Genomic DNA, 12857 nt, shown 5'->3' with positions numbered 1-12857 from the left:
TTGGAACCTGAGCTCCCAGCTGAACACCTCTCAGCCACCACAGAAGTCAAACGCTTCTACATGTGTGTGATTGTCATCATTCCTACAGCAATAATGTCTGAGGGAGGGAGGCAATGAAATGAGAACCTGGCTTAGGAACACATCACGCTCATTATGATGGTCCTTAATGCTTCCAAAATATAAATACTGATTTCTAGAGCCTTTAAACCACCAACATTTTACGAGATAATGATTCAGCAAGGAAACACTTTCATCGAAGTGCTGGCATGGCAAGATTGGAGTCTGGGAGATGAAATGTTGTGCTGTAAGGGCCAGGTGACAAAGAATTAGCTGTGGAGACAGCTCTGTGTAATGACTTTAAGACAGCAAACAGGAGCTGCTGCTTTCTGGGAGGTGCTTTCAAAGGCTCCTCCCGTGTTTGCACTTCTGAGCCTGAAGGACAGAGGGTGGGGGCAGCCTTTGATCCCAGCTGGAGCCAGAGCCACGAGGTGCTGCCCAAAAGGGCTGTGGGATCCTGTGGGATCCTGCTGTGAGATCCTGCTGTGGGATCCTGTGGGATGATCCTGTGGGATCCTGCTGAGGGACCCTGCTGTGGGATCCTGCTGTGGGATCCTGCTGTGGGATCCTATTGTGACATCCTGCTGTGGGATCCTGTGGGATCCTGCTGTGGGATCCTGTAGGATCCTGTGGAATCCTGCTGTGGGATGATCCTGTGGGATCCTGTGGCATTCTGTGGGATCCTGCTGCTGCAGGGCACGCTCTGAGCCAGCCAGTCTCTTCTGCAGGGCCACCACACCAGGGGACAGGCGTTCAGGATCCATGGAGAGCATTTTGTCACTGCAGCTGTGTCTCTGACCCCTCAGAGTGCCTGGCACACAGTCCCTGGCAGCTCAGCACAGGGGGAATGAGGGCAGCTCCCACTGCAGAGCAGGGACACTTGATTAAGCCCAGGTACTTCAGTCTGCATTTCCTAGGGGTTTATGAGTGTCATTACCACCACCATCTCTTTCTGCTTTAAAGAAAATTAGTTCCTGACACTGAAAGGCAAATACGTGCCAGGGGCAATTAGCAAACACACCAGATAACTTCAGCTCCTGTCAAGGGACTTCCACCCAGCCCTGCCAGGAGAGTTATTACCTCCTGTCCCAGGAAAGCCTATTCCTGTCTCTGAGCATGGTGTCCCTGCCCCTGGGTCCTCAGCCATGGCTCCTTGCTGCCTTGACAGAGAAGTCAGGGCCCTGTGTTAGAAATCTGCAATGACCTCTGGAAGCCTGGCTATTCTGACAGCATTACAGCTGTATCAGCACCTTCCAAAAGTGGGGTGGCAAAGGAGAGAGCAGCTCAGGGGCTGGGCTGATACCACCCCATCCCTGCAAACTCTGGTCAGATCCCACGCAGAGCAGAGTTGCAGCCAGGCCCTGCCATGGGCCCAAACTGCATCAGATGAGAGTTTTTAGTTGGTCAGGATAAACCACTCTGACATCTGAACACACTGTTTTGGAAGCACAGGAAGGCTCCTGTACCTGTTCATGTGGGATGGCTGGAGCAGTCAGTGCAGGTGAGGATACTGTGCACATGCTGGCTACCAGCTGCACTTGTGGCCATTCCCAACATGCCAGGTTCCTCTCTCAGGTATTCCAGCTACAGGAGTTCCTTATGTGCCACTGCTGGTCCTTCCTTGGCTGGTCTCTACCCCTTTCAGTTCTCAGCTGATGAAACTTTTCTTAAGATTAATGCTTCATCATTTCAGGCTCAGGCTGCATCCCTCCATTTCCCATGGCAGAGGGAACATTCCCTCCCAGACCAGAGACCAGGAGAACCAGCTCCTGCCATGGGCCAGCTCTTACAGGATCATCCATAGCACCACCACTGAATCCTTGCAAGCAGAGGGGTGTCCCCCAGGGCAGGCAGCAGCTCCATTCTGCTGGGGTCCACCTGCACTGCAGCTCCCTGTGTGCTTTCACTGCATCCTGGGGAGATCTGAACCTCATGGATGGACTGGGAGGTGGGGAAGGGCCATCAGAGGCTGATGGGTGAGGATGGACACATCTCCATGCCCTAGATCAGCACTGGGATGCTCCAGGAGCTCAGGAACACTCACCTGCTGCCTGAGACAGACAGGAACTGGGAGGGGAGGACACATTTCCATTTCTGAAGGGAAGAGGCAGCAAAGGAAGGAAAGGACTCACTCCAGGAGACACAAGGCAATTCAGCAGATGGAATATCTGGTGTCCATTGAGGAAGAGGGCACCTGATTTGAGAGAGCTGAACATCGCAGGAATGGAGCAGGAGTCCCTCCCAGGACAAGCAGTGACAGACTCACTGCTGAGATTTCTGGCATGGGTGTCTCCTTTTTCTGCTTTCAGGACCAGCACCTGCTGTGGGAGAGCCCCAGCGCTGACACACGAGCAGGAGGGCTCTGACCCTGCTCCCACAGGGCTTTGGGGCAGGTGAGGCAATGCCTCGGAGCTGGCAAAGGAAAAGCAGAAGCACAGTCAAGCTTGCTGTGGCACATGGGAGCTGCAGGACAGCTGCACACTGCCAGGCTTCTCTCACTGCACAGATGTGTCCAGGAGCTCCCACAGCTGGGCTCAGCTCCTGCCATGCTCTGGCTGCTGGCCCAGGGTTGGGGAGCTGTGATCTGGGCTGAGGAGCTGCTGCACAGGAGCTCAGCTCTCTCAATCCCCAGCAGGGCCACCCAAGCTCTGGCACTTTCTAGCAACCCTCTGCTGAGGAGGATGAGCTCCAGCCCTGGCAGAAACTGAAGGGCTCCATAGGGAGCACCTGGTCCAGCCTTGCAGATGGGTTCAGCAGGCACAGTGTGGCATCAGCTGGGGGATCAACAAGCCAGATGGGATGGGGGCAGTGGTACCAGGCCACATCATGGCCAGAAACTCACCCATCACAACCCAAAACAGCCACTGAGGAGTGTGAATGGGCATTAACCAAAGCCACAGTGTTATGACCAGTCACAGCTGCTGGGCCAAACCATGGAGGTCCCATGGCCTTGTGGAACAGAGAAACAAACTCCCATAAACCATCCTGGATCTACGAGAACACCAGCAACCCCACTCTGACCCAGCAGCTCCACACCTGCAGTGATATGGGAAGCCCATGTTCTCCCATTCCAGGTAGAGAAACAATCCTCATTTCTCAGAGGAGCTTAGTTATAAATGCAGCACCACAAATTGTTGTACCAACCACCAAAACCACAGAAAACTATAGGAAATCTGAACAGTAAGAGCTCTTTAAAGATTTCCTCCAAATCTCCTACTTCAAACCTCCCCAAAGCTTCAGCTGGAACTGAGACATGGGAGATGCTTCAATCTGGTCTAAACCTGCTTGCCAGACTCCTCACAAACACAGCTTACACTCAGGAGCACCAAAATCTTGGACAGCTGTTGGGAGAGGTCGCACAAACACAACCATGAGCTCTTTGCCAAATGTGTGCTCATGTTGTTGTGGCATCCACAATGACTCCATAATCTCCTGTGATATTCCTCTGATCTCCCAGAAAGCCATGCAAGATTAAACAGATATTCTGTGTTTCCAGAAGTCTTTATCTGCCTGAGGTCTTGGAGAGCTGATGAGCTGTACTGCCTTGGGGTGAGCAGGCAGAGAAGCTCCCTCAAATCAGATTCTCAGTACAGACCTAGAAACCAGCAGTGAGTTTTAAAAACTCTTGGTGGCATAAAGAGGAATCAGCAGACAACTGCAGAGCATGCACAGAGCCCACACCTGCCCTCCCAGGACAGACAGAGAGCAGGCAGCTCTGTACAACATTCCCTGGCACAGGCTGGCACCCCCGGACCTGCTCCCCCTGAGACCAAGCCTGGCTCAGACCGAGGATGCTGCTTGCACTACTGGGATGCTCAGGAAAGCAGCAAAGAGTGAGCAAGAGCAGGACAGTGAGCTTTGGAGGAGAAATCCTCAACCCAATTCCTTCTGAATTGTCCAAAGCCAAGCTCCCCTGATAATCCTGCCCATCAGAGCACTGACCCACAGCTTCAATTGCACCTTTGTGTTTTGGTTTGGTTTTTTTCAGAAGAAAGGTGATAACCTGCAGACCTTCACTGCCCCAAGCAAAGCAGGAGCAACACAAGGTCCCACAGGTGATGTGCTCAGCAGCACAGCACATAATGCAGTGCCAGGGCAGAGCCCAACCTCTCAGCAGGGCTTTTAACAGAGTTTGCCATTACCCAAATGATGATGGGAGCAAACCTGTCCATCCAGCAAGCACAAGCCTGGAAGGTGCCATGCTCTGGTGAGGTTCTGGTACCTAACCCACACACCAAGCAGCCAACTGCTGTGCTGGTGGAGTGGTTTGCAGTAACTTTCTCATGTCCATAGCTCTAAAGCCCCCTTGGCCTCCTGTCCCCCTGCAGCTCACAGAGCTGCACCAAGCACAGCGGGTGAGACAAAGGCACCAGCAGCTGTGGGGATGCACTGGGAGATCTGTGACACACAGCAAAACCCTTCCATCCTCCAAGGCAGCTCAGCTGTGCAAACCAGGAGCAGAGGGAGCCCAAGGTGGGAAAGGTCACCAGTGCACCCCCTTCTCCTGGCTCTGTCCCCCAGGCTCAGTCAAGCTGTCATGGCTCCTTCTGACCTGATGGAAGGATTTGCATATGCCCTGAAGCCAGCATGACTGACAGCCCTTCCCCTGTTATCCTCACTTGTGTAATTGCAGCAGCTATTCTTGTACACTGAAATGTCTAATCTTAGCAAGCCATGGAGCTGCTGGGTAATGTGGACCAGCCGGGAATTTCCATGCAATTACTCACCACTGCTACTGGCACTTACTTTGGCTGGTAAAAGTTCTTCTTGTCTGCCGACCCCAGGCTCTGCAAGACACAAAAGACAGATGTATTTATTTTTTTACCCTTTGCCAAGTGAGTGTCACTGATGAGGATGTGTGGGGAAGCACTGAAAGGCACATGTCTGCTGTTTTCCTGCCCAATGGGTCTCAATGTACTGGCTGGACAGGACAGCTTGGCCCTCCAGCCATAGGCAGTACCCACAGCATCAAAGATGTAAAAATAGAGAGTTAAGCTAGAGGTGAAAGGATGCATTAGATCTGAACTCAATGCACTCTGGCATGTCTGTGTGTCCTGCAGAAAAGTGGCACCTGGTGTCTGAGGGGACTCAAGGCCTGTCAAGTCCCCCCAGCTGGAAAGAGGACAAAGTGCAGGGTTTGGTGGAGGGGCTGAGCCACCACCACTGCAAACCCCCTCTGGCAGGTCAGGGGCTGAGCCCCAGGCCCACAGGGAACAGGACAACAAAATTCTTCTGCCAGGAAAACCACACCAGGCCTCAAGCACATGCAAAATAGGAAGCAGAGAGAGCCCCGATGCTCGCTCAGGTTCCTGTCCCTCCAACTCCTCCCCAGCATGATGGATGGAGTAGAAGTCAGAGAGCACCACAGATGGGCTGTGCCACGGTTCCCTGTGAGATCCCAGTAAGGCCAAGCCTCCCTACGGGGCCCCTGGGGGCTCTGGGCACAGCACAGACCCCAGCTGGGGTGCGTGGCCAGGTGTGTGCATGGCACACAGAGCAGGTGCGCAGCTCCTTGTGCTGTGAGGATGGGGCCGTGCACCCCACACACACCCCACTCCCACTCCCCCATCACACCCTGTCCAGAGGCACCCACAGCAGGGCCTGGCCCTGCCCCGAGGCCCCAGGGCATGGCAGGAGCTCCCAGAGCACAGCATGGCACCTGCTGCACCGAGGGTGTGCAGGGCAAGCTGTGCCCAGCGCTGGGGGATGGCCATGGCAGGCGGCACCGGGACAGACAGACACAGAGCCACCAGACCTGGCTGTCACCCATGGCAGGCGGCACCGGGACAGACAGACACAGAGCCACCAGACCTGGCTGTCACCAAAGCTTCTGCACCGCCACAGCCCTCTTTCTCCTCCTCCTCCTCCTCCTCGTCCTGGGGCTGATCCTTGTCTGTGCACCCTGTGGGGTGGAGGGCAGGGGGCAGCAGTGCAGGGTGGCCCAGCTCCTGTCCCTGTCCCCGCCTGTCGGTGCCGGTGCCTCTCGCAGGAGCCGCCGGGGCTCGGGGCTGCTGCTGGAGTTTTGCTCTGTGGTTGCCAGGCAATGGCGAGCTCCAACTCCAAACAGTGGGAGCAGCAGGGCCGAATGCTAATCAGGCCCAAAGAGCGATCCCAAAGCTTCCCCTTGCCAGCCAAAGCCACAGAGAGCTCCCACCAAAGCCAGCAGGGAGAGGAGGACCCCAGCTTTTAAACAGACAGGGATCCACTGTCACCAAAACATAACCAAAAGGGAGCTCTGGCCACTCCAGCAAGATGGGGATGCGGTTCTGGGGTGGGTGACCCTCTCCATGGCATGGAGATGTTGGGTGGTCACCGGGGCAGTGGGGAGGCTGCAGCTGCCCCAGGGCACACAGGGTACAACAGTCTGTGTGTGACATCCTGGGGCTCAGCCCAGGACACACAGGGTACAACAGTCTGTGTGTGACATCCTGAGGCTCAGCCAGGGCACACAGGGTATGACAGTCTGTGTGTGACATCCTGGGGCTCAGCCCAGGACACACAGAGGCCTGCAGGCAGAGCTGGCAGCACACGAGGAGCAGCTTCCATTTGGGGTGAGAAGCTCATTGGGAAGGGCTGGAGCTGTGTCAGGGCAGGTTTGGGTTGGATATCAGGAAAAGCTCTTCCCCCAGAGGGTGCTGGCACTGCCCAGGCTCCCCAGGGAATGGGCACAGCTCCGGGGCTGCCAGAGCTCCAGGAGAGCTTGGCCAATGATCTCAGGGGTGCACAGGGTGGGATTGTTGGGGTGTCTGTGCAGGGCCAGGAGTTGGACTGGATGATCTTTGTGGGCCCCTTCCACCTCAGGAGATTTTCTGGTTCCGTGTTTCTAAGATGTCACCTGCCCTGGTGCTGACTGTCAACATGCAAGAGCTCTGAGCAGCCCCGCTGGGTGGATTGGGGACAGCCCTGGCTGTCCCTGCTGCTCCTCTGACCCCACAGCAGCACGGAGCTGCAGCAAAGCCCACAAATCAATGGCCGGACACCAAACTGGGCTGATCCAACACTGGCACAACCTGCCCAGATAGGTGCTGGATTCTCTGTCCTTGGAGACATCCAACACCCACTGGACATGGTCCAGGATAATCCAGGGTAGGTGATCCTGCACTGAGCAGGGGTTGGGCTGAGAGATCTCCAGGAGATCCCCAGATCTCCCAATGCACTCTGTGCATTCCTGAGGTAGCAGAAAAATGAGCAGAGCAGTAACTGCTGAGGGTGAGTGATGGCACCTGAGCCATGGGAGCTGTCCTGCAAGCCCAGAGCACACTCAGGAACAGCTCCACCCCTTCCAGCACAGCATTCCCATATGATATTTCCTTACTTGCTTAAACTTGCACCCAAAACCCAAAGTGTCAGGGGAGGATGGATTGGTTTCAATGAAGTTCATCAGCCACAACAAATTCAGTTCCTCCTGCTCTCTCTGTGCTAGTGGGGATCACAGAGAACTGCTGATTCTTAAGGAGAAATCACCCACAAACACTGTTTTCAATGCCATTGAAACAAATCTGGACAACCTGCACCTCACATAGCCAGACCCTCCACCCAGCCACAGTGGAGATGTCCACGGAAAAAGCTCCCATCAATGCCACAGCCAGTGGAAAACTAAGATTTTAGATATCTGAGATAAAACAATGAGGAACTATGCAGAGAGATTAAAGAACCCCACCAATAAACTGGGCAGTGGTTACAGCAATGATGAGCCAAAATTACAAATTTAATGCTCATGAAGAAAGTAGCAAATAAGGAAGAAAGGCAGAATTTCAGCAACATGTCCAAGGAATTGGGCCCTGAGGAAGACCAGGAGCTCTGACTCAGCTGGTGGCTGTACCACCACCCCAAAGTCTGCCCTCCGGCCATTTCTTCCCACTTTGTGTCCCAGTTTCCCCACATTGCTCAGGCACAGCCCTTTGCCCCCTCACCCTCTTTCCAGAAGAGAACAGGACCGTGCCCAATAGGCAGGTGGAGCTGCACAGGTCAATCCCACCATGCTGCATTTCTCTCTCCCAAGCAAGGTGGCCATGGATGCAGAGGGCTCCGGGAGAGTGTCCAGGAAGGCACAAGAACCACCAGGGAATGGAGCAGAACTTGCTGGAGCCTTTCCATGGGCAGGGACAGCACAACATCCTGGTAGGAACCAGAGCCCTGAGAGAGCTCAGAGCCCTGCCTGGGAAGATCCTCCTCATCAGGGGATTGGTTAATGAAGAGGTTAATGAGGGATCACGCAGGGAATGGGGGAGGCTGTGGGCAGGACTGCCATGGGCACTGCCTGCTGTGCTGTCACACACAAGGGACAGCAGCAGGGCTGGGACAGTGCCACCAGTGCCACCTCGGTGCCACCAGGTACCACCCACAAGAGGGGGAGGTAAGGGAGAAGTGGCAAGGGAAGGGCGGGATGTAGGGAAGCAGGGTCAGGCAAAGGGAACACACATCCTGGACTTTAGGGAAAGTGTCCTGTCACTGGGCCTGAGCAGTGCCAACACCTCCAAGGGGGAGGGATACAGCAGGTTTTACAGCACTCACCAAACAAACCAGTGTAGAGGGGACAGGTCCTGACCTTACTGGGAACCGGGATTGGCTTTTCTTTTCCTGCCTGTTCCCGAAGCCTGGGAACTGAAAGAGGCAGAGGAGCAGAAGGGGGCCTGGTGTTTTCCTGTGCCTTCTGGGAGGAAAGATCAATTCCTCCTGGACTGAGAGGGGATCTGCAGGCTTCTATCAATGCAAATAAAGAACAAAAGCTCAAATGCCAGCCTGTGTGCATGCTCTGCTCCTGGATGGTCTCCAGACTCCTGGAGCAGTGACTGCTTGTGGCTCCTGTGCATGCAGGCAGAGCTGGGGATGGCAGAGAGGTGCAGCTGCAGTGTGCCTCAGCTCCCAGAACAATCTGGGAGCCTCACAGCCCCCCAGACACCTCCTGCTGCTGCTCAGGGTGCTGAGAGCCCCAGCCATGCTGAGACAGAGGGAGAGGAGCATCACCCAGCTCTGAGCCCTGTGAGCCCCACGCTGCAGCGTGAGTCACCCTCCACTGGGACCCACTGCTGCTCCTGCTTGCTCACTCCACTGATGACTCAGGCCTGAGGAAGCACACTTTAAGTCCCTTAATGAAATAATTTTCATCAGCTTGTCTTTCTAAAACAAACACCTCAAGCAAGGCCAGCATCCATCTCCTCCCTTTTGTCCTGAGGCACCGGGGTGAGGGACTGTGGGCATGGGCAGCACAGAGGCACCTGTGGGGGCAGGAGCAGCCCTGCTGCCCTGGTATGAGGCACTGGGCAGGGCAGCCCCCAAAACTTCCCAGAGCATGTGCTCCATCCCTCCAGTGCCCCAGCAGGGCCAGGAGAGGAAGGGGGGACACAAGGCTGCTGTCCCAGATGACGCTGCACATCCCTGGAAGTCTCCAAGGCCAGGTTGGATGGGGTTTGGAGAAACCTGGGATAGTGGAAGGTGCCCATGGCAAGGGGTGGGACAGAATGAGCTTTAAAGTCCTTTCTGACCCAAACCACTCCTTGATTCTATGAATCTGGGCCAACAGGAATGCTTGAATTTGCTTGTTCAATTTCACTTTTCAGGCACTAATTAAATAATTTTGTGAGTTCCACAATGCAGGTAAGACAGCAGCCCAGATTCCCTAGGCCAGCTCATCTCCCCAGCCAGCCCTGCTGGTCCCTAGTCAGAATTAGCACAACATGCTGCAGACAGAAATGATGAGTGACTTAAAGGAGTGTGCTGAATTTCAAAATTCAGCCATGCTAGGAAGATTACAGACCTGGGGTTGGAAACAAGGATGTTCATGGAGGGGCTAAGACAGAGGTATTGTTTTATTTATTTCTCCCTGCCAGCAGACATAAATCCTGTTGTACTTTTTCCTCCCATAAATGTTGCCAAGCATAATCTTGGCTCATCTTTTTTTCTAGGCAGTGTCCCTGGGAGAACAAAGTTATTAGCAAGGCTGAAGAAGCCTCATGCAATTATTTAGCAGCTATACCAAAATAATCCCCAAAGACCGGTGGCTGCTCACAGGTGGCAGCTTTCTCAGTCACTCCAATAAAATCTGGCTCAGTAACTCCCAGCGTAATCAATGCCCACACAAACAAACCAGAGGAAAACTGAGGGATGACTGATTCTTCCATGCTAGAAGAGGATCCTGCAAAGCAAGCTCACCAGCCATTGCTGGCTGCAGGCTGTGCTGCCACCCTGCCACTGTCCCCTGCCAGGACCTCAGTGTCCCTGAGCTGCACCTGGAGCTGGGCTGGGCAGACCCCGGGGGGATTTGGGCACAGGCAGGAGGTGCTTGGCCCCAGGGCAGGGCAGGGGCTGGGGACCATGGCTGTACAGCCTGTCCCCATCCCTCCCGGCTGTCACCTGGATCCTGGTGGTTCTGCTCCCAGCACAGCCATTCCCCAGGCTCTGTGTATCTGCAGCATGCTGCAGTTATGAGTAATCAGTAGGTGATGCCTGACTGTCGGAAGGGGAATAAAATTCAGAGCCTGGGATGTGAGTGGTTGGTTGGGAGGAGGAGGAGGAGGAGGAAGGAGATGGCAGCCCCCAGCCCAGCTCACAGCATCCCCCCAAGCCAGGGCTGGAGCAGGGGCAGGCTCTGTGCTCCAGGCAGCCCCTGTCCCTCCAGCCCAATGGCAGGGGCTGGCTGGGGAGCCAGAGGGCTCTGGGAATGCTGCAATGCTGCCTCCCTTCTGTGGGCTCCAGACCCACCCCACCTGCCCCCAACACTGCACTCCCCAAACAGCCCCGAGCTAATACAGCCCCAGGCAGCCCCAAAACACCCACTGAGGCCAGATGAACCCTCAAATCCTAAAACTCGAATTTCAGGCTGGATGAACCAGATTGCTGAGCTGAAAATCACAGAGGTAACTCCTGCCTCCAGTGTGGGTGCCAGCCTGGAGGGAGCTCCAGGCCACCAAGCTGGGGGCAGCCCAGATTCCCAAAGGCCATCCTGGATGGAGAGCAGATCCTGCTGTGTGCTGAAGTATGGAGCACAAGGAATGGAGAACTGGGGTGACCCAGCACAACAAATGTGGTGGCAGAGGAAGGGTCAGGTGGGGCAGGCAGTGCTGCCCAGATGAGAATGGCTGGCTCAAGGAAATGAGGGAAGAGGACACAACCCTCTGGCAATCACAGAAGGGCCTTTGTCAGAGGATGGGATTTTGGCAAGGCCAAAGCACCCGTGGGAGCACAGGGAGGGGTGTGAGCCCTCAGCCCCAACCTCTCACCATCGTGACCCTGCCTCTTCCTGCCTCCAATGCAGAGGATCTGAGGAGGGGGTGGCAATGCTCCCCAGACCCAGCCAGGGAGGATGCCAATGGCTCCAGCATGTTCATTCTTCCACAGCTCCCTCATCCCAGCTCAGAGCAGGAGCCTGATCCAGCTCCCACACTGGCCTGCAGACAGCCCTGACCCCATGCATGCACATGGGGCAGCGATGCACATCCAGCTGGGCTTTGAGTCCAATAGAAGGCGAAAAACAAGCTGGAAACCAGAGAAAACAGGGTTTGGACCACTGAGGGGGGAAGGAGGAGGGAATGTGGCTATGCACACACAGTGCACTGAGGCAATGCAGAGAACAGAAGCAAGGCCCTGCAGAGCAGCAAACCCACACTCGGGAGCTGGGGAGCTCCTGGGGCCCTCCAGGCACCTGCCCAAGACACCACAGAGCCTGTGGGGAACAGGGGCTGTTTCTGTGTCCCCCTGCTGCCACAGCCTTGCTCAGACACCAACCCGAGCCCAGCCCCTCACAGTGGCAGGGTGTGTGAGCAGGTGAGCTCCACCCTGCTCAGCTCAGCTCAGCTCAGGGGCAGGGGCCTTTCTGTCACCCACCCTCACAGCTGGGACCCAGGAGGAGAGGCCTTGGTGCTTTTCTAGGTCCTGAAATACAAATATGAACCTGGTTCTTTGGAAAATGGGGTGACCACCAAAGGGTGCTGGCACTGCCCGGGCTCCCCAGGGAATGGGCACAGCCCCGGGGCTGCCAGAGCTCCAGGAGTGTTTGGGCAGCACTGCCAGGGATGCCCAGGGTGGGATTGTTGGGGTGTCTGTGCAGGGCCAGCAGCTGGACTTGGGTCCAGTTCTTAAGTCCAACCTGGGTCCAATCCCTGTGGGTCCATTCCAAGGTGTTCCATGATTCTGTGATCCCCACCCAGCCTCTCCCTGAGCCCCAGGACAGTGATCAGAAGGGCTCTCTGGGACAGCAGCCACATCTCCAGCCCCTCACTCCAGAGCATGTCTGCAGCTCAGCCTGGCCCTGCCAGCAGGTTGTACACTCCTCAGGGCCAGGCCAACCAGAACAGTGCCAAATTTCCCAACATCATTAATTCTGTTTCCTCTTCTCTTCCAGCTCGGAGCTCACCCCTACAGGTGCAGTGCACAGTGGAGCAGGGATCTGTGTTGAAGCAGAGGAAGGAGCCAAGCCCTGGTTCCACAAACCATGCCAGCATGGCTCCAGGGACCCCACACCCCCCTCCCTCAGCAACTGCACCCACAAAACTGGGCTGCCTGCAGCACAGACCCACAGTGACTTGGGGTTCCTCGTCAGCCGCGAAGGGAGGACCAACCCCACCCCAGCCTGCCTTCCTGCAGGAGGAAAAGCGAGTCTGCTCACGAGCATCTGCCAGCACCCTCATTAAACAAGCCCCTTTGCACTCCCTCCTTGCCTTCCCACCCCTTGCAGCATCTCCCAGCCCTGCTTTCCCCAGCTGAGCCTCCTCCCAGCCGCGCTCCCCGTGCCAAGGGGAGCTCACCCACAAACCCCTCGCAGCTCACACCACGCTACGGCTGACCCAAGCTTCAAAGCATTT

General features: G+C 55.7%; 1 protein-coding gene across 10 annotated transcripts in view; it reads right to left on the bottom strand.

Moving 5' to 3' along the window:
- Positions 1–12857, bottom strand: part of LOC102073378 (ankyrin repeat and fibronectin type-III domain-containing protein 1) — a 241693-nt gene that overhangs the window by 68595 nt on the left and 160241 nt on the right. For 8 of the 10 annotated variants that reach the window (XM_074553160.1, XM_074553158.1, XM_074553159.1 and 5 more), the window contains one exon: positions 4804–4844. In XM_074553160.1, coding sequence (XP_074409261.1) covers positions 4804–4844 — 41 coding nt within the window. Of the gene's footprint in view, positions 1–4803; positions 4845–5868; positions 6084–12857 lie in introns of those variants that run through there. The other 2 variants (XM_074553164.1, XM_074553162.1) reach the window with 2 other exon arrangements.

This window comes from Zonotrichia albicollis, chromosome 16 (assembly GCF_047830755.1).
Source record: "Zonotrichia albicollis isolate bZonAlb1 chromosome 16, bZonAlb1.hap1, whole genome shotgun sequence".
Taxonomy (NCBI): Eukaryota; Metazoa; Chordata; class Aves; order Passeriformes; family Passerellidae; genus Zonotrichia; species Zonotrichia albicollis.
This window is presented reverse-complemented; position numbering and strand designations above follow the sequence as displayed.